General features: G+C 43.4%; 1 protein-coding gene across 1 annotated transcript in view; it reads left to right on the top strand.

Moving 5' to 3' along the window:
• The first annotated feature begins 9,908 nt into the window (after positions 1–9,908).
• The window catches only part of IGF1R (insulin like growth factor 1 receptor), a 300,530-nt gene continuing 290,063 nt past the window's right edge, over positions 9,909–20,375 (top strand). Inside the window, exon 1 of the mRNA XM_077124072.1 lies at positions 9,909–10,200. Within this exon, the coding sequence (XP_076980187.1) occupies positions 10,107–10,200 (94 nt within the window). The 5' untranslated portion in view covers positions 9,909–10,106. The remainder of the gene's footprint in view (positions 10,201–20,375) is intronic.

A 20,375-nucleotide genomic window follows, 5' to 3' on the forward strand; every position in this document is an offset into this window, starting at 1 on the left:
AAATAATTTGTGTAGATATTCTGCTCTAGGGAGGTGGAACATAGCTCCCCACTCCCTTAGTGTGGGTTGCACAGAGTGATTTCCTGTCAAAGAGTGCAGTATGAAAAGGGAGGGGGGAAAATTCACAGTGAGACCCTTGACAAACACTTTCTCAGCCATATATCCAAGATTAGGATCCACAGTGATGTCATGTTGATAATATGTATCCTTGACATGATGGGGTGAGCATGGCACTTTACTTCTGTGTTCTTCCCCCAAGAAGGATATTATCCCTATATAAACATGAGAAAATCATCAGATGAATCCCAATTGAGGGGCATTCTATCAAATATCTGGCCAGTTCTCCTCAAAACTGTCAAGGTCATCAAAACCAAGAAAATTCTGAGAAACTGTCACAGAAAGAAGAGCCTAAGGAGACATGATGAGTAAATGTAATGTGGTACCTTGAGTGGGATCTTGGAACAGGAAAAGGGTATTAGGTAAAAACTAAGGAAATCCAAATCAAGTATGGTCTTTAGCTAATAACAGCATATTAATATTGATTCATTAACTGTGACAAACATACCAAACTAATGTAAGATGTTAATAATAGGGGAAACTGGGTGTGGGATACAGGAACTCTTTTCTCTATCTTCACAATAATTCTATAAATACACAACTATTTTTAAATAAACATTTTAATTTCAAGAAGACCAATGAAAAAGTTATAAAATGGTCCAAGTATGCCAAAAAAGTACAGAAAATAACCTAGCAGACATACATATCAGTCACCTAGCAGATGGTAACATTTTGCCCTCTTTAGCTTCAGATTTCTATTGTCTTTTAATGAAATAAAATGTTACTAATACAGTTAAAAGTATTCACTATTCCTTCTCATTCCTTTCATTCCCAGAGATGATAATGTCTGGAGTTATTTCCATGAATATTTTATACTTTTGCTGCATATGTATGTATCCACTAACAATATTTGCTTATTGTTTTTGTGTTAACAGTTGCATAAATGGTAGCATATGGTTATATAACATTTGCAATCTGTTTCTCAACACTTTAGAAATTTATCCGTGTTGATTTACTTAGATCTAGTTCATTCATTTTAACCACTATATCATATTCTATTGTGTGAACAAACCACCATTATTCATCCTTCCAGTGAGGAACAATTAGATTGCTCATAGTTTTTCACTACTGAAAATCATGTTCCAATGAACATTCTTATATGTATCTGCTGGTGCATTTATCAGGGGGTTTTAGGGTATAATTCTGGTTTGGGCAGTAAGTATATCTTTAACCTTATGAATATCACCAAATTGCTTTTCAAAGTGGATGTCCTAATTTATCTTCCTAGCAACAATGAAAAAGAATTCATTTTCACCCATTCATTCTTTCAGTTAATACTGAACAATTCTTAGGTGTGACAATCTGGTTGCTGAGTATACATTCATGTTCATTGACCGTTCTGATTTCTTTGTGTGTGTGTGGTTTGCTCATAGCTGTCACCAGGTTTTGGACTGCATTCTTCTAATTTTCTTCCTGAATATGTATTTAACTTATTATAAAGGAAACACAAATTTCTCAGATATTTTAACCCAGTGATGTACTGGAACATCACTGTGACGGGGAGTTAATGCTTAAATATGCAGAGTTTCTGTTTGGGTTGATGAAAAGGTATTGATAATAGATGGTAGTGATAGTAGCACAACATGGTGAATGCAATTAACAGCACTGAATTATATATTTGAATGTGGTTAAAAGGGGAAATTTTATATATGTTACTAGAACAAACTTAAAAAAGAAATTCCACAGGACTGTACAACACAAACAGTGAACGCTGATGTAAACAATGGACTATCGTTAATAGTACAATTATAAAAATGTTCTTTCATCAGCTGTAACAGATGTATCACATTAATGCCAAGTGTTACTAATAGGGTGGTATATGAGAACTCTGTAATTTATATGATTTTTCTGTAAACCTACAACTTCTCTAATTTAAAAATATAGAACTACCACCTGTATGCATGTTTTCAGAACACTGTGTTCAGTGACCTCACATTGATAGTTTTAATTGGCCATGGTAGAGATATTTACACAATGGGAATTGACAAGCTTTACAAATCAGGGCTCTCCTTCACGCCCTCCCCCTTCCCAAGAACCCATTATTAAACCTTTACCAGCACATAATTGTGTAACCCCTGTTTGGTCTCTACCTGTCCCAACCATCTCTCACAATATGGCTGGTTTGAAAGCCATCCCTGATTTTCTAACTTGATGTTTTAGGCTATTGGAACAGGGCCTTGGGCTCCTTTCAGGAACTATTTCATCAGAGGTTCTATAATATAAGATAAATTCCATATCCTATTGAAATAATACATCTTCAACTTTAAAGCTGATTGACATTCATTTAAAGCAAAGCCAGACTCTATCAGCAGTCTATCAGGCACAGCAAGCCAAGCACAGAAGTAGAACCCAAGTATTAGAACTGGAAGGGACTCAGGTGTGCCCTGTCATCCTCTCAGACAATATACTGCTTCTCTGGACAGTTTACCCAGCAGGTGTTTGCATGGACATTCCAACGATGGAGATTTCCTTCCACATGAGTCAGTGCTCTAAGCAGAGACCACGAGATAACACTAATGATGTATTTCCAGTGGAAAAGAAGAAAACAATTTAAAAAAGAGCAGAAATTCGTTTTTCTTTCCATTGCTCTGGTCCTGCCTGTTGTCATTATATGGATCAAGCTGAACACTTTTCATGTATTTGAAGCAGAACTCATATAAGGCTCCTCTTCTAGTAGGGTGAGCTGTTTTATTTTCCATTGTCTTAATCATTCCTCAGGGATGTAGTCTCCAGCCCCTTTCTCTTCTGGCACCTACATCAGAATTCAGTTCTCAGTTGATCAATAGTCCTCCAAGGACAAATGTAAATGAACTTTGATCCTCTAAATGTGGTCTCCTCCCCACAGAGCAGATTTCTGTGGAAAATGAAGATTTTGCTTGTTTGTGAACTGCCCATGAGGCCAGAGATGACATATGCTGCTGACAAAGAGACTGGCACAACAAAGTTGCTAAATATTTATTGAATAAATGCACAAATATATTCTGCAAAATAAGGTTTCGCTAGAACTTAATATCCAAATAGAATATTTTGGAGGAACATTCTCCATGATCAGTGAGGGCTTTTTTTTTTCCCTTTGTGGATCACTTTTTTCTGCTTTCATGATGTTTCTGCTAGTCTTTCCACATCCACATTTTTAGGAAAATATATATGGGAATTCAAGATGACTTTTAAAAATGTGTTCTGCTCTAAGAAACTCTTATGTGTGAGAAGTCTACATTAATAAAATGAATTAGGAAGCAATTATTTCCTGAGCTTGACTGCTGTTGCCTGTGCCTTGATGTATAGACTATTAATTACTTGATACAAAAGGCAAAGATTGGACTGGTACAGCTAAAGCATGAGGGACCGAGGTACCACTATCCATTAAAAACCTGTGGTGAAGGTAGTACATCGTCAATGCAACGAGTGCAACTGAATTGTACTCTTAAAAATGGTTAAGATGACACACTTTATGGTATATACGTGTTATTACAAGAAAAAAATACATTAAAAAAAGAAGAAATCATGGCATTTAAGAGCAGAAAAGTTCACTCCAAAATGGTTATTTTATAGAGGAAAAAAACAGAGGTGACACGAACTGCGCCACGTCACACAACTTTGCAGAGCAGGACAGGGTAGGGCAGAAGAGTTGCTTGTCTCTTCCCTATGTACTTCTAATAAAACAACTCAGAGTTGGTAACATTAATCTGGGGTAACAAAAATTTTGACTTATCTAACCCCACTTTTTAGGTATATCTATGGTGCATTTTGAAAATGCAGAAGCATCATTTTTGTACCCTGTGCCAGGCAGGGATCCTTACTATTGACATGTTTGAAAGTTAATTACATGGAGGTGTAGAGAGCATGCCATCTCAGAAACTAGCCACCACAAATGACAAGTGAGAAAGACAGAGGCATCACTGATCCTGGCAATGTGTATTTTCCACACAGATTACCAGGTGTGGAGTCAAATGTGTCCATCCCTGGCTTGGTGACAGGCTCATAGCAGCTGATGGAGGGCTAAGCTCAGAGTTTTGGTGCAGAGATGGCACCTTCTATCTCCACCTTGGGTCTATCGTGATCCCAAGGGCGCCTGGCTCTCCTGGGCAGCCCTGAGGTTTCTAGGGACTTCCCTTATTGATGTTTTGCTGAACATGGTGTGGGCAGTAGTCACAGGGAGACATTATCCCTGCTGTCTTTGCTTCAGTGCTTCTGAAACCTCCACATTGTTTTTAAACCGTAGTGGAAGAATGTAAGCCTTCATGGCCCTGCAAGCTGGCTGTCTGTGCAGAGGCATTTTCTTCCCAAGTTGAGTGTAAACAGATCTCTTGGAGATGGGACTTGCATTAGCCTTGCTGGGTGGGGACTGGAACCACCTAGAGACTCATTACTATCTTCTCTGCTCTTGGATTTTGCTTGAGGAGACCCTGGGTGCCTTCCTCAGTTAAAACCCTTTGCAGGGGAATCTCAGGCAAAGCTACCTCTGAAAGTATATGCATCTGTAGAGATAGCTGTGGGCCAGGGGTCAGAGTCAGTCATCTCCACTAACTCACGTTATAGCAAAAAATGGGAAGCATCATGGGAAGCCTTTAGAACAGCTGCAACATTTCTAAATTACCTGATGCCCTCTGAATTTTTAATTGAGATATAATTACACTCAATGAAGTACACCCACCTTAACTGTACAGTTTGATGGTTTTTTTTTTTTGAGAAATGCATACACTAACACGTCCAACACCACCCTAGAAAGTTCTTTGTGCTTCTACTTAGTCATTCCTCTCTCTCACGCCTGCCCAGGACAACCAGGATTCTGATTTCTCTCTCACAGATCTGTTTAGCCTGTTCTTGAACTTCGTTAAGAATGGACTGAGACAGTGTGTACTCTGGCTTCTTTTACTCAACATCATGCTTTTGAGAATCATCCATATGTTTGCATGTATTAGTAGCTCATTCCTTTTATTACTAAACAGTATGACGTTGACTAGATATATTACAATTTGCTTATCCATTCTTCTTTTGGTGCATTTTTTCATTTCCCAGTTTTTTACCTTTATAAATAAAGTAGCTATTCCCATACAAGTTTTTGTGTGGACCTATGTTTTCATTTTTTGGGGGGCAAATACCTAGAGGTAGAATTGCTATGTGTAAATTTAATCTCAAGGAAGCTGCTAAAAAGTTTATATAATCCACTCTAATTAATAAACTTGATTACCTATCAAGTGATTAAAATCTTTTTACATTTTTGTTTCATGATCTATTTTCCTGTTGTCACATTATGACATGTGTACAGACTTTTTCAAATGCCTTGTTTAGGATAAGACCTTGATTAACCATAAATTATTCTAGTGTTTGTTTCTTAATGCTTCTAAGCTGTTTATATAAGCAGGTTGGAATCTGGAAAAATCATATGGAAAACTGGCATGATTTCTTTCATAGATCTTAGATTTTTCTTTATTATCTTTAAAAATATGGTATACATACAAAATATGTACACCATGTGTCAGTTACAAAGCATAAAAATAAAATAGAAACCTGTAAATCCACCGTTGAATCTAAGAATGAGTATATTTCCAAGATCATTGTATGTGACTTCTCTCCTGCCCGCTCTCAGAGGTAAATACGATACTGAATTTTGTGTCCTTCATTAATTCTCTTGCTAAACAAAAACAAAAACAAACCAAACCAAAAAACGTTATTATATGTTTAATTTCCTTACTTTAAATAATTCACCATATTTTTTAGCATTGCTTACTTGCCATGCTGTGTATAGTTTTCTGGGAACTTGTCTTTTCTACTCAACATCGTGTTTCAAAGACCCATCCACACTGTTGTGTGTAGTTGTAGTTTAATCATTTTCGCTATTGAATAATATTCCATTCTGGGAACATATCCCAATATACAACTGGTCATTATCATTTATGTTCTATCTCATACTTTCACTTCTTGTGTTACAGTTTGGGGATGTCTCATACATTTAGCAAGATACTTTGAGATAAAATAGTTAGCAAGTAAACAGAGTTTTTAAAAAATGAAAACTAGAGACCAGTTTTTGCTCTAAAAGAAGAAGAAGAATCTATAAGATATTGGGGGAAAATTGTGACAAACCGAAAGTGTGATTCATTGTTAATAAGGATGTAAAGCAAAGGCTATAATGAATTTTTCTACATAATTTTATTTCCAAGGTTAAAAAAAAATGTTTGACTTGGGAATGCAGAATCTAATCATTGAAGAAAACAAAATCACCTTTGTCTAATGTGATCAAGTTATGATCTAAAAGCAAATTAATATTTCTCTTTTCTAAATATTATGCTATGTAAAATTAGCATCTAGCTTTAATGTCTAAAATTACTTAATTTTACTGATTCCCCACTACTTCAAGAAAAAACACATTTTAAAAATGTACAAATGAAAAATGATTTTGGCAAAAACAAAACAATGCTACAATTTTATCTATCTATGAATTTCACCTTATCTATATACCTTTTTATGCTCTTGGGGACAATCTCAATGTGTATTTTTACTTCAAATATAAAAAAATGTATTATGGTAGGATTTAAAGCTTTTCTATTACAATTAGCATTTGAAAATCAGCCCTACACTTCTGTTTTAATTTAGGGGTACATATTAAAATTATTTTGAATACCAAATAAAATGAAAATAAACTATTGATATTGCTTTACTTAACTGCAAAGTCTATTTGTTAAGTATCAAGACCAACTTCATTCAGGGAACTCTCTAAAGAGATATTTAGAAATTAGTAGAATGAATTTTAATTATTCATGTGTAATGCCTACTTTTTAAACAATGCATGCTAAATTTAAGTTTCTTTTTATGATTCTAATATATTTCTTTTATTGTTAATGTCCAAGAACATCTTAAACTGGAACATTTTACTTAAAAATTAAGCTGAACTTCAGTTAAACAAAACATCATGTGACTAACTCTCCTAAGTAAAAAAAAAAGTTTATTTTCCTTTTATAAAACTGACTCGCTGAATTAAACTAAAAAATAAATATGGGAAATACATAGGGAATAAATACAGGAATAAAAGGACTAAGTTTCTGTTAGGATAGCTTCTGACTAATTTTCAGCTCTTAATAATTTCAGCTCCTTAATAATTATTTACCAATGACAGGATGCTTAACGGAATATTTTACAATTAGAGAATAATAGAAGAAATCTACCTTTCCTTCAAGAACAAGTCTCTCTACCAAACAGCTTGATTGTTTGAGACAAAACATCCAGACATTCACAACTCTTATTAGCCATCTTCTTTTTATTTATTACTGACATCAAATAGCCTGAGTCACGAACGAACCACATTTACAGGCGACACGTGGCCCAATCGCTATTTTTAAAAGTCCACGTATTTCCAACTCCTTTCTTGCCAACTGCTTCCCACTTTGAGGACCTGGTCTCTGCAGCATTTATTCATCAGACGGGAGTCCTGAGGCAGACCCGCCTCGGGGAAACCTCTCCTCGGCACATTTAAGGAAACCACAGAGGAGACTTGGGATTGGTGCTGGTATCTGGTCACTTACGTAGCACACGAAGCAAGAGGGACGTGCCCGGGAGGACCCGAGGCAGGTGCGGGTAGGTTTCCGCAGTGGCCACTGATCCCGGGTGTGTGCGGCGCGTTCATCGAGCTCCACCCGAGCCAAGAGACGCGTCCGGTCCCGGGCCGGGCCCCCCGTGCCTCCAACCTCGGGGAGGGGGAGGTCCTCGGGCACGCCCCCTAGTCTCGGGGTCCCCGCGACCCAGCACCGCGCGCGCACCCCGGCCGCTCCCCGCAGCCGCCCACGTGGTGGAGCCCTGAGCAGCTCCAGGCCGTGGGCAGCGCGCGGGGCTGGGAGGCCCGGCCCCAATGTCCCAGCCGGCCGGCCCCAGGCGGGCCCCAAGCCCGGGCCCCCACATTTCCTCCCCCGGAGGGAAGGAGGCGACACTCTGCGGGCCAGCCCTCCCCAGCGCCCCCTGGCGGCCGCCGCGGCGATGCGCACTAGGCTCGCGGGGCCGCCAGTCTGGGCCCCTCCTTCCCAGACTCGCGGCGGGCGGTGGGCGGCTGGCGCCGCTCTCCCCTCGCCCCCCGGGGCCGCGCCCTCCGTCCAGCAGCCCAGGCGAAGCCTGGACCTCGGGGCTCCCCAGCCACGATGTCGCGAAGGCCCACGGAATTGCGTGAATGTGCCCGCCGTAGTGGCCTGGAGGGGTCCCCTTTCTCCCAGGTGTGCCCCCTCCCGCCACGTTCGGGCTTTCCAGCACGCTGCGAAAAAATGCCGCATGCACACACTTATTTATTTATTTTGCAACAGCTGCAAGAAACAATGAAGCTTTTCAAGAACCAGGGAAACGCGCTCTCCAGCCGCGCTGTTGTTTTCAATGAACCTCTCGGGGCCCCGCGATCCCCGCCCACCCCGCCCCCTCCCATCCTCCCCACACCCCTCCACCCAGCCGGGGCCGGGGCCGGCGCCGGGGGCATTGTTTTTGGAATCCTGCGGGAGGGGAGGGCAGGGCGCGTGCGGGCTGGCCGGCGCAGTGCGGGTGGGGGTGAGGGCGTGCGCGCGCGCGCGTGTTTGTGTGTGTGTGAATGTGTGCGCGCGTGTGCCGGCGCGGGCGAGGGGCGGGGACGGCGATTCGCAAACCTCGAGCCCCAACGCCCCGGCTCCGCTCCGCACGTCCCCGGGATCCCGGGCTCCGGCTCTTGGCGCGCGCCGGCCTGGGCCGGGCCCTCCGCGCGCCGCGGCTGCGGCGGTGGCCGCTCTAGGGTGCGCGCGGGCGCGCGGCCCCGGGAGCGCGCGCGCGCGCGAGCCCCCAGTGTGTGGCAGCGGCGGCGGCAGCAGCGCGGCGAGGCTGAGGTTCTTGTTTACCAGCATTAACTCCGCTGAGCGGAAAAAAAAAGAAAGGAAAAAAAAAGAAAAGAAAAAAAAAAAAAGAAGGGGGGGAAAAAAAACCTAACAAAAACAAAAACCCGAGGAGGAGCGGAGGAGCGGAGGAGCGAGCGCACCAGGCGAACTCGAGAGAGGCGAGCGAGCGAGCGGGAGGGAAGCTGCCAGCGAGCCTGCCCCCGGCGCGCCCGCGGCCCGCGCTCGCAGACCCTCTGCCCCGCTCCCGGCCCCCCTCCCGCGCCCTCCACGCCCCTCCCTCGCGAGGGGGAGCGCCCCGGCCGCGCCGCGCGCCTCGGCTTTGACCTTCAGCGAGCGGAGCCCCCCGCGCGGAGCGCCGCGGCGGGCGGGGGCGCGGGCGGGGGCCGGCGCGGCGGGAGTGCAGAGCGCGGCGCGGCCGGCCCGCCGCTTTGTGTGTGTCCTGGATTTAGGAAGGAGCCTGTGGCGGCAGCGGCGGCGCTGAGGGAGGCGGCGGCGGCGGCGAGCGGAGCTCTGAGGAGGAGGAGAGGAGGAGGAGGAGAGGAGGAGGAGGAGAGAAGGAGGAGGAGGAGGAGGGGGCAGCCTCTCATTCATTTCGACTCCTCATTTTTGCCCCTCTCGGGCCTCTCCCGCGACCCGGACTTCGGGGGAAGATTGCGAACTGCGTGGCGCCCTCCCGCCGCGGCGGCTCGGGCGTCGGGAAGCCTCTCCCTGTGTTTGGGGTCGGGTTTGTTTTTCCTCGCCAAGACTGATTTGGGCTCTGCCCCCCCCCCCCCCTTCCTGCAGTTTTTTTTTTTTCTCCCCCCCCCCCCCACTCCTGCCTCTCCGGGTTTGAAAATGGAGGCCGACGATGCTGATAGCCCGCCCCGGCGCTCCTCGGCTTCCCGACTCCGCCGAGCCCTGGGCCGCGGCTGCCGGCGCTGAGGGGTCCCCGAGCCCCGCGCCCGTCCGCGCAGCCCGCGCGAAACTCCCGGCCGGCGCCTCCCTTCGATTATTGTTTCCCTCGCCCTTGTTTTTTGAAAGGGGGGGGGGTGCGAAGACTTGAGTTTGAGACTTGCTTGTTTCTTTTCCTCTCACCACCACCACCACCCCCCTTTTCTTTTCTTTCTTTTTTTTTTTTTTTGAGAAAGGGGAATTTCGTCCCAAATAAAAGGAATGAAGTCTGGCTCCGGAGGAGGGTCCCCGACCTCGCTGTGGGGGCTCCTGTTTCTCTCCGCCGCGCTCTCGCTCTGGCCGACGAGTGGAGAAAGTGAGTATGGGCCCCGCCGCCCGCGGCCACTGCGGGAACTTTTCCTCCGAGGGGCTGCGCCCTGTTGGCGAAACCCGAGTTGCCGCCGTCGCAGCTGTCTGGCCTCGGGCTCGGGAGTGGCCGGGCGGGCTGCGGAGGGCCGAGGGGTCTCGGCCCGGGTGGCCGGAGCGGAGCCTGGGGGTCCCGGCTTCGCGCATCCCGACTCGGGAAGGGCCTCGGGGGCTTTCTCTTTCGCCGTCCGGAGAGCAGGGCCCCGCGACCCCGGCTGGTCCGCGGCGCTCACTTCGGGGCTGCCCGGCCGGGGAAAGTTGGCGGCGAGGCAGGTCTCGTCCCCATCGGTTCGCCCCCCCCGCCCCCCGCCCCCTATGGGGTCCGCCGCCCGTCCCTCGTCGCTCCCCGGCGCGCGGGGCCACCCGCACGCAGCGCTGGTCCCGGCGCGGCGCACAGATGGCGGTGACAGCTACCGCGGCCGCCCGGTGCCCTCGCCGCTGGGGCCAGACGCGGTACCCAGAGGCGGGGAGTCGCCCGGCTCGCGGGGGGCAAGTTGTTCTCGATGGGGAGGTGGCCCGTGGGGAGGTCCCGCAGCTCAAGGACACGTTTCCAAACATCCCGGGGTGGCGCGGCGCGGCCTCCTGTCGCCCAACGTGCTTCACCCCTGGGGAGCTTTTGATTCCACAAATAGTTCCCTGGTCGCGTGAGCTCTTTAGGTTCCTGACCTTTCTTGGCACCCCGCGGCCGGTTACCTGGCGGGAACTATCTGCCCCCGGCGTCCCCGGGTTGCCCTGTGCGCCTCGAGGGTAGCGGAGAGTTCCCGCTGCGCTCCCCGACTCAGCCCCTGGGAAAATGTGGGTTCGGGGCTCCTCATAAGCCAGGCCCTTTGGGGGGGGACGCGCCTGTGCCCCAGTTCAGAGGATTCTGGGACCTACTCCCCGTTTCTCCCCGGCTCTGGCGGCTTTTTTCTCTTCCTCTCGGGGGGGTGGTGGGGAAGACGGGTCGTGGTGGTGGAGGGGACGAGGACCGCGTCCGAGAGCGCGTTAGTGCGTTGTGTGGTCGGAGTCGACGTGTATTTCCACACACGTGCTCGCAACCCCGAGGTGTGGCCGCCGCCACACGGCCGCGCGGGGACACCTAGACGCCTGCCCTGGCAAGAGGTGTCGTGCGCTGTCGTTTAAGGCGCGCCAGGATCCGTGGGGGTGGGGTGGGGTGTTTTGCGAGCGCAGAGCCCAGGCGTCGGTTGTGTTGTGGACAGAGCAGTGCTGCCCCCCCCCCCCCAAACTCGCCCAGCACTGCCTTTGTACGTCGTTAATAAGCAGTATCGCTCCACACTCGCTATCGCTTGCAATCTGATAGCTTTTGTTTGGTGGTGTCGGGTAGGGGTAGAGGAGCGCGCGGAGGGAGGGTGCGAGAACTTCGGCTCCCACCTTGTGTGGAGGGAGGCGAGGGAGGGGGATTTAGTTTAGTTATCTGAAAAAATTCAAGTGTGCTTTACTGGTGAGCTCGGGGTGGTAGGATGGAAAGGTAGTTTGAACACGATTAAAAAGTTGAAATGTAGTCCCAGAACTGGGGCAGGGAACGGTGAGGGCGTTGCTGGTGAGTAATGTTTGCCGAGGGTATGCAGGTGGTGCCAATTAACTTTGAAAAATCACGACTGAGCCTTGAAGAGTGAGGGGGAAAAGCGGGAGGCTGTGGGGGTTGTCTGGCCTCGTCACGGGGCAATTCAGAAAGGCTGTTTCTATAAACAAATGCTTCTTAAAGACGCCTTGTCCATGATGGAATAGGAGAAAAGCTTTACAGAATTAGCATGTTTACCACATTGAGTTGCTGGAAGACGCGGAATGGGCCGGGACCTTCCACAGATTGGGTTCTCCTGTTCTTTGTTTTCCAAACTTTGAGCACACTGAGAAAGGGCTTTCTTTCCCTTCTGCTAAGGAGCTCAGATGGGGTTTGGGGGACAGTGGAGGGTTTCTAGCTTTTAAAAGCTAAATATAGTTTAGAAGACACAGGAGAGCTAATCCATTTTACTGTAGCATGCCACTGAATTCCGTATAGTTCCTCTAGTTTTATTTTTTTTTAATGTTAGTAACTTCTGAAAATTCAAAATAGCGGTGATGGCCTTGATTCTCTGGTGAAAGAGTCGGGCATTTTAAAATAGGATGTGTTGTTTGGAGCGTTGCTGAAAAATATTCTTTGTGAAAGGCGGTTCTTTCTTGAGAAAACTGGAGAGAAAGGAAGAAATATTTTTACTTAATGCATGTTTATACTCCGGTGATACCAAAGCTCTTCTCACAGATCTCTTCAATGTGCTTGGTTCACTAAAGACCGAAGGATGACCAGAAGATACCCCAAATCCCCATTATGGTTTGTCGAAGTTCTGACTCGGTATCTGCCCCTCCCTACTTCTCTGAAGTTTTGAGGATTAGATGCTGTGCTCATGGTGCACGCACATTCAGTTCTTAGTCGGGAAGGTGCTAGGACTGTTAAATCTGATAGAAATAAGCTACCGAATCCTATCAGATACTAGCATTGTTTTGGCTGTTGTCTGTGTTGTCTAGTATAGTCATAAAGAGTTGGGTGTTTTTGGAGCTGGGTTGCAGATATTGTGCTGGCTTATTTAGGGAGTAGCGTCTCATCTTTGAATGTGATGGCAATAGGATGGAGTTTTTGTATTTTTTTTTCCTTAGAAAATTTAGAAGTTTTTGAAGCCGGTGAAGCCATATGGGCATGTTTGTGTGTTTTGTATCAATAGAATGCAGATGGAGCATCTAAATAAGGGAGGTTTGGGGTTTGGAAGTTATGAGTAATAGCCAAATAATCTGATGGCTGTATTTATTTATTTTTAAATCAACATGCACTTTAAACATATTGTGGCCGTTTCATTAAAAGGATTAAAAGGATACAGTCATCTTTCTGCCCCAGCACTGTAATACCCTATTGTCGTAGGTGTGTGAAATGTTGGCGTTCAAAGAAGTTAGTGTTTTACGCCCAGAAGGAAAACCCAGAATAAGAACTTTGGAAAGAACCTAAATAGCAAATTATAGTTTAGACTCTGTAGAGGGAGATAGCAAGTAAACAATATTTTGGGGATTGTTGGGGTATAGATCAGGAATCAGAGTTTAAAAGGTCATATGTTTGATTTGTCAAAAGTATGAGAAATGTCTAACCTTAAGAAATCTGTTAAGGTGGAATGGATGAATCTTGAAAACGTTATGGTACATGAAACAAGTAAGTCGCAAAAGACCACCTATTGTATGATTGCATTAGTATGAAATGTCCAGAATAAGCATATCTTTAGACACAGAAAGGATTTGGTGGTTTCAAGGCCTGAAGGAGAGAATGGTGAGTGACTGCTAATAGATACAAGGTTTCTTTTTGGTGAGATAAAGTGTCCTGGTTAGACCATACTGATGGCTGAGCAGCTCTGGATGTAGTAACATCTATTAAGGATTAAAATTATTAAGGTGCCCCCCCCCTTTTTTTCATTTCTGGAGTTTGTCATGCCCCAGAATTCTAGTAAAACACCAAACTGATAACTGAAGCTATGGCAGCAGGATTCCATACCATAGGAAAAATGAACAAGCAGGAAAAAAGAATCTTGGTTATATGTGGCTGGAGTTAAGGATTGAGGGGTTGGATTTAAAAACACAAATGCTGGTAAAAGTCAGATTTGTTACAGAGAAGTGCTCAATTAAATCGGCTATGGTATAGGTCTTTTCAGGATAGTTTGGGTTTAGGAGCTGAGCCTGGATGGCTGTTTGCATTTCTAGTTTTGTTATGCATGTTTTCCAACAACAGCAACAAAATAAAAATAATGTAGTGTTTTGAGATGGTAAATAATTTCCACTCTTTTTTTGATGTACCATATTCACTACCACTTGTGGTTAAGATTGAGGATGAACTGTAAATTTTAATGCAGTGTGATTTTTTTTCTTATTTACCTCTTAAATAGCTCTAGAATCTGAGCAGGAAAAGGAATCTTTGTAGGATACAGTAGTTATTTCAAGCATACAGTGATTTTTTTTTTTGGAAATTAAAATTACAGAACAAAAATACTTTAAAATATGGCTGCTTTGTTTTTTCAACTGTGGTGCCTTTTTCCAGATTTACCTTGGCCCTTAATAGGAAAAGACATAGAGAATAATTGCTGTTTACATTTGTGTTTGGTTTTTGTCTAAGGCTTAGTTTGCTAATGAAAATGTTTCCTGTCCTTCCTATTGTTGCAAGATCAGGGCGGTAATGAAAATCAACTGTATCATTTTCACTTGTTGCCTTAGAGTTTTGCCAAGGAGAGCCCTGGGGGACAGTAGTTTCCTTTTTAATATGGTTTCTTTTGTTTTGTAAGACTGTGTCTTATGAAGCAACTGAATCCAGCCAGCAAATAATGGGCACCTACTGTATGAAAGCTGTGCTCTTTGTTAGGCAGTGCGTAAGCCTACAAAGAAAGAGGGCTGTGCTTTGCCGTTTTATATACTGCCCCATGAAACAAAGTTGTTTGAAACTTCAGATCTTTTTCAGACCTGGTATAGGATACACAGTTTTCAAATATCCAGGGAGCACCATGGCATATTATAAACAATTCTCTAGACGTAAACTAATGCTGCTGATTTTGATGAAAGCCTGGGCTGTGGCATTTTTGCCTTATTAATACATTCCCTGGAATATCTCGGGAGGCCATGGCATTCAGGAAACATTCTCCTATCTCCTAGAGCAGCACTACCTTCCTGATAAAACTGTTAAGACAATTGTGATTAAAAACATGTGGTGGTGTAGTCTACCCTTTGCCAAAACTTTAGGCACCACAGGTGTGTACATGTATGTGGCACAGTCTGTTTTGAGTTGTAAGAAAGACGGGATCTATTTCAAAGGTTTTTGGATTTTACATTGCGTAGTTAGCCTTCTGGAAATGATTAGGAAACTTTCATCATTTTAAGGCTTTGTATAATTTAAGATAACTTGCTGATTTTAAAAGTGTGAGTGGTAAGAATGAGGCAATTAAATCCTGAATTTTTTTTTTTGAACACTTGTAAAACATTCAAGCCATATTTCTCTCTGGGTTGTAATTTTCTTTGTTTTGTTTTCTAAACTCATTTAAAAATCAACCCTAGTTCATAGAAGAGGCATTTGTGCACGCAAGCCAGCTTGCTTTGATACTGCTTTTCTTAGCCAACTCATGACAGGTGCTATCTCAGTTCAAGAGATGAACTCCTCTCAATTGTACTAAATATATAAGAGTTACACACATGTTGGGGATTTAGTCTCTTGATTTCTCTGTTTGAGATGTTCTGAAGGAAAAATCTCAACACTTTAAAGACAGCAAAGTAAATAATGAATGATGTACTCTGACCCCTCCTTGAAATGGTGTTTGCCATGAGATTATCAAAAGGCAGTTTTCCGGTTATTTATAAAGATGTGATTTGGATAAAACTAAGGGCAGGGTTGGAGGCATATGTGTCACGATCCTGATATTTGTGGACATTGATCCCTGTTGATTTTGGGAAGCATGACTGATTTTCAGTATTTGGAAAGATTAAAACTTTGAAACATGTAAACTTCCCCTCCTCCTCCCCTGCCTCCAAAGATCTGTAAAAGATCTTTGTTCTGAGGAAAGGGCATATGTTTGGTATAAAATGGTAAGTAAACAAAGAATCTTCAAATGCAAGTTAGCTTGTTATCTCAATAGATGCATATCCCTCATCATGACTGAAGTTTGTTTCTTTTGTTAAAATGTTTTGGTTTTACTTGAATGCTAACAGTATCTTTCCTTTTTTTTGAGACTTTTGGGGTTTTGAAGACTAAGTTGTTTTTTGTTTTTAAGTGTGTAGCTTTATTCCTGTTTGAAAGTCTCAGATAACAATTTTGAAGAGTTCCCTCTTTTTTGTTCACTTACACTGTCTCATGAAATTGATTAGTTTTAAATTCTTAAGGAAATTTTCCCATTTCTCTATTTGAATTGGGAAATTTTTTTTCTTCATCTCTTCCTCAGTAAATACATACTGAGCTCAATTCTTTAAAGCTTGAAAGTGATTTCTGATATTCTAAAATATTTTCTGATAAGTATTTGAAGGTATGAATCAAACTATAGAAATTACTTGCTGTGCATATCAAAAACACTAAAGAAACAGACTAATAACTAATGCTGTAATAGCCACCTGCCCCGACTTAGACTACTAGAATTTTTTTTACACTTATATTTATATTCTTATATTTAGATTTTATTGAGACCTTACTGAACGTAGTATCTTTTTTTGGAGAGTAATGAACATCTAAGATTGCAATATTTAGATGTTGCTGTTATTTATGACTCTAAGAGATAAGTAGGGATGCCTGGGGTGGCTTTATTCTCATTTTCCTTCTTTGGTTAAGGCCAGGGCTGGTTTGGTTTATAAGCACACTTCCTGGGGGATATGTCCATAGAGATGAGTGACTTTGTCCCTTGCCTGATGGCTCATGGTCTTCATTCCTGCAGTAACTTCATTTAGCCCCATTGGCTAAAGTGCAAGCAAGTAAGTAGTTCCACTGCATACTGCAGAGATGGCTGTGCTTCCCTAAAACTACTTACATTGTCATGGTCTCTAAGTCTTTGTTTGTTTAAGCATTTGTATTTAAAAAACTTTAGGAATTAGTTGTTACTCGTCATTTAGGGATGGGCTGGGATTGTTGAAGCTTTTCTCTATCATCTTATCCTTTCCTCCATAGCTTCCTTGACATGCTTTTCAAAATTGTTTGCGTCTGTGTGTGTATCTCCATTTATCTGTTTATCCATCCATCTATCCATCCAAAATTTTGACAGTTTTGATACAAGTTTGTGATGTCCACTACTATTGTTGTGTACTTTCTTTTTATCCTGGCATCAGCTTTCTTTAAACTGGCTTTGAAACTGTTTGTCAGTTTGGGAATTCAGATTTATGCATCCTGCTTTTTAAATTACTCTTGACATGGCAGAACAAATATATGTTGACAGTCTTAAAGCCTAAATGGTTTTATAGAGAGAAACTTTTACGTCTTGAGATATTTTGAATGTTTAACTTGAACTTGTCCTCTTAGTAAAAAATATGGTCAGTTTCTTGTCTTTGTAAAATTGATGAGGAGAAATAAATAAATGTGTGACTAAGGTAATGAGATGTCATCGATTTGAGTTAGGAAAACTTTAGGTGATGAAAATTCCAAGTCTGATGATAATTAGGGAGAAATGAGTTTCTGTGTAACAGTTTTTTCCAAATTGAAAGTGTCCAGGTGACCTTTAACAAATTCTTGAGAGGGATACCCTAGGGAAAAAAAGTAGGAAGCAAATAGAGAAAGCCTAGACTGTAGAAAGATGAGATGGAGAGACATGATCTAGCTAGCTGTATCTGCTTGCACAGAGTTTTCTAGATCACTAGATGTTAATTATATTTAGATTGTGAAATCCTCATTAGCTGTGTTCATATTTTTCCATGCCATCCTGTATTTATTCCCACCAAGCTCGTAGACCCAGGACTTGAAAGAGAAGCACAGATTGCCATGAGAACAAGGAGACAAAGAGAGACCAGTGGCAGCGAAAGTTCTGTTCTTCAGTTTTCTTTAGTTTGTAGTCTGATTTCTGTGGATAACAGTTCATGGCGTATGTTAGGTCATTACTTGGCATAGTTCAATCACAGAAAATTCTTTTGTTATAATAGCCTTACTTGACCAGGTGATATAGTTGGAATTTTCTTTCTAACATGCACCTCAGTGAGATTTTTAACTACAAAGTTTGGATCAAGATGGAATTTTCTAGTTAAATTTCAGTTCTTCTGACCATCCTTTTCTGGAGAGACTCCTTAATTGAATGTTTCTTTTCTACCTCGCTGAGTCATTGCAGTGGTTCAGATTTGCCTGTTTCGGGCTCCACCCTGGTCCAGTCTAGACCTGCATCAGCTGTCTGAGTAGATGCTTAGATGGCCTCTGAACTGCCCATTTTGTCTCTCACTGATTTGATGGCAGAGGTGTTATCTAGGAGTGTGCCTTTTGTGGTTCCTCACCATGGTCTAAGAATCAAGTCCAAGCACCCTCTTGTTGAGTTGTAAGACCTCTTTAAAATGACTTTACTGTATACTGTATACTTTACAGTATAATTTCCAGTTTTCCCCACCACCTGTGCTTCAGCTCTGAGGTGAGTGAGCCAGGCTGTTCCTGTCTCCAGGTTTTCACACATGCCCAGAATGTCTCTGCTAACCCTTCTACTGAATAGTGGAAAGTGCTGCCCTAGTGCACAGCAAGGTAACCTAAATCCAGTTTCTTCTTAGCTGCAATTAGTTCTCTGGCCCTGAACAAGTTACTTAACTTCTGAGTGTCAACAGAAACATAAAGACTTGCAGAACAACTGGGGAAGAAATTTCTCTTTTCCTCACAAAACAAGAAAATAGAAAGCATTTTCTAATATATTAGAAAACCAAAGTCAGAAAATTTGGGATGGGGGAATGTGAAATGCTTTCATATTTGAAAACTCCTAGGTTTCAAATAGCCAGAAAGGTTGAAGGGTGGATAGACAGAGATAGCAAATATGACAAAACATTAGAAATTAGTGAACCTGGGTTTATGTTGTTATTGTAACTGTCCTCTAAGTTTGAAATTGTTTCAAAATTAATTCAAAATAAAAGCCCTCTAGGTTTAGATAGATCTGGAAAATAGGACCCAACCTGTATAACTCATCTAAAGACAGGCACTGCCAGTTGATTCCTTCCCTCCAGAAACCTTTCAATGGTTTTAGTAGACCTCAGATACCATCTTTAAATTTTTACTCAAATTTTGTCTTGTTCTTGGTGTTTTTTCCCCAGTACTCTAGCTTCTATAGATCTGATATTCCCTGTACTCCTTTTGTGTGTAAAACCAGTGCTATGCTGGGCAACAGTGATGTCTTTTGTCTTGTTCTTTGGCTGTTCTCATTTTATGAGACTGGTGCCAGAGTTCTTGGTTGGAATCTCAGCTTCTCAATAGCTTAGGTCCCTGGCAAATGCTTTCATATTCCGGTGCCTCCGTGTCCTCATGGTATACAACCGTAATGGAACCTACTTCATACAGTTGTTCATAAAAATTAAATGGGTTCATACTCACGTGACGAGCCCAGAACAGCACCTATAAGCCCTCCGATTTCAGCCATGCTGCTCTGTGGCTCAGGGTGTTCTTAGTATAGTGCGAAAGAGAGGACACCCTGGAGGTTGGACTGCCCCTGTTATTTAAATGTGACACAGATTCTGGCACATAATAGGTACTCAATAAATATTTGGTCTTTAATAAAAATGTATTTGCTCGGGTATTTAACAAGAAGATTGCATTTTGCTTTTTTTCTGTCTTAATCCTTTCATTTGGCACTCTACCGGTGCCTGGGAAGGGTCCGGTATACGTGCACTTTGTCCACCTCATCAAAGCATAGGCGCCATCTAGTGGCCAGAGAGGCAATTCCGCCTCTTTCGTGGCTGCATTCGCAGTGCCCGGAGGGTGAAGAGAGCAGTGCGCTTTCCCCTTTACCCCCCACCCCCCAGATTGTTTTCTGGCTTAGTTTCTGGGAACCAACTGCAGACATTCGTAGAAACTTTTGGGATATGGTTTTGGATGAAGATAGCTCTTTGTACTAGTGAAATAATCAAGGCCTTCCTAAACGTAAACAAATGTGCCACAACTCTTCACTAATGTGCTGTATCTAGTGTGGCTTTAACAATATGGGTCTTAAGGGTTTTGCAGGACTTTAGTAAATGAATATTTCTAAAATATTTCTTTTGCAATCAGAGATAAAAAAGGCGATTCATTTTTTAAAAACAAAGCAAAATTTACCTTCCATTTCTCTGTTTTAGTATGTGGTAACACTTAAATTGCCATTCTTGTTTAGGCAGCTAAGATGCTCAGCAGCCAGAAATCCTAACAGAGAACAACAAACACCTCCTTTACTAACGTTAGGCCCCACCTCAGCTGTTTTTTGTTAGATGCTTTTCTGGTTTTGGTTTCGTATTTTAATGGCATACTTGAATCCATTTACTCATCTCCTTGGTGGGACCACATATAGTGAGCAAGTGTATAGGTGGATGTTCATATTTACATTTATGTTCAGTTTGGATGAGTTTCCCCTGATTGCTTTCTTTAATTTCAAATTTGGAAGTCATTTGCCTCATTATCTTGAGACAGGGCTTCCAGCCTACTTCCTTTCAGACTTTCTGAACAACTCG

This window comes from Tamandua tetradactyla, chromosome 12 (assembly GCF_023851605.1).
Source record: "Tamandua tetradactyla isolate mTamTet1 chromosome 12, mTamTet1.pri, whole genome shotgun sequence".
In the NCBI taxonomy this organism is placed as follows: domain Eukaryota; kingdom Metazoa; phylum Chordata; class Mammalia; order Pilosa; family Myrmecophagidae; genus Tamandua; species Tamandua tetradactyla.